At 39.8% G+C, this 1215-nt stretch overlaps 1 protein-coding gene across 1 annotated transcript; it reads right to left on the bottom strand.

Moving 5' to 3' along the window:
* JH06_5607 (hypothetical protein) lies at positions 1 to 1121 on the bottom strand (the record flags this gene model as incomplete). The annotated part of the gene is made up of 2 exons (XM_014669210.1): positions 1 to 1005; positions 1033 to 1121. Coding segments are annotated over 2 exons (1094 nt in total), but the record flags the coding sequence as incomplete, so codon positions are not given.
* Between the last annotated feature and the right edge of the window lie 94 nt (positions 1122 to 1215).

Raw genomic sequence — 1215 nt, forward strand, 5'->3', positions numbered from 1 at the left:
CTGACAGTATTCCAATCACTTGACACATCACTCTGTATCACCTTCCAATCTGTGTATTCAATCTGGAAAGGGAAATACGTTGAGAACACAGTTGATACATAGATCGGTTTGTAATCCTGTCTGTTCATTTCCATAATGTCCAACTCCATCTCTCCCATATCAACAGTCAAAGTGTAACCAGTTCCAACTGACCAACCATCTCCATATGAATCAGCTCCTTCAAATGTGTAGATTCCATCATTCAAACAGAAATCAGCATAGTAATATGTATTCTTCACAGGGAACATGGATACAGATCTCAATACAGTTCCTGAGGTTCCTCTTCCTTCATACAGCTTCCATGAATTCTCAGCCGGAAAACTATCAGCGTAGATACGAACAGTCATCAATCCCTTGCCTCCAGTACATACTGAAACTGAGAGGGAGATAGTACCAGTCACATCTCCTCCACTAATCTTAGTAGCAGTGATAGTATAGGTTTGAGCAGCACTTTCAGAAGTGGCAGTACCTGAAATCCAACCAGTGTGAGGATCCAACACAATACCAGCAGGGAAAGCAGGAGAGACTCTGAAGTTCATGTAGTGATCATTATTCTGAGGAATCACTTCAGCCATCTCAATATCCTTGAATACACTGGCTGAAGAATCATAAGTGAAGTTAGGAATATCAGCCAACACATTATCAGCAAACAGATCCAGAGTCTGAACATACCAATAACAAGAAGAAGGATTACCAGTAGCAAAGTTCTCAAACTTGAATTGATTGTAAGGAGTATTGTTGGGGAAATAGACTCTTTTCTTCTGACCTGGAGTTGAATAAGTGAGACCTGACACATCAGTGAGAAGTGTCCATTCTTCTGTTCCCAAGTTACGACCATACAATTTGAATTGAGTAGCTGTTTGGATACTCATAGATCCAGTGTAATAGTTCTGAATCTGAACAGAACTGATCCATTCACGACGATTGTTATTGAAGGTGAGTGTTAGAGAGTTTGGTGAGCATGTACTACTGTATAGGTTATTACTATAATACATATCGAATGGACTAACAGCAGTTCCAGAAATGTCAGTCATTGAAGCAGTGAATTCCCAGATATGAGATTCAGATTGTTCTGAAGACATCAAACGAACAACTGCATCGAAATAGGATGTGGTGTAACTGTCAGTAATAGCAACAATCGCAATAGCAATCGTGTTACTTCCAGATTGAAGGAAT

The sequence above is a fragment of the Blastocystis sp. subtype 4 genome (genome assembly GCF_000743755.1).
Source record: "Blastocystis sp. subtype 4 strain WR1 chromosome Unknown seqid_0897, whole genome shotgun sequence".
In the NCBI taxonomy this organism is placed as follows: Eukaryota; class Bigyra; order Opalinata; family Blastocystidae; genus Blastocystis; species Blastocystis sp. subtype 4.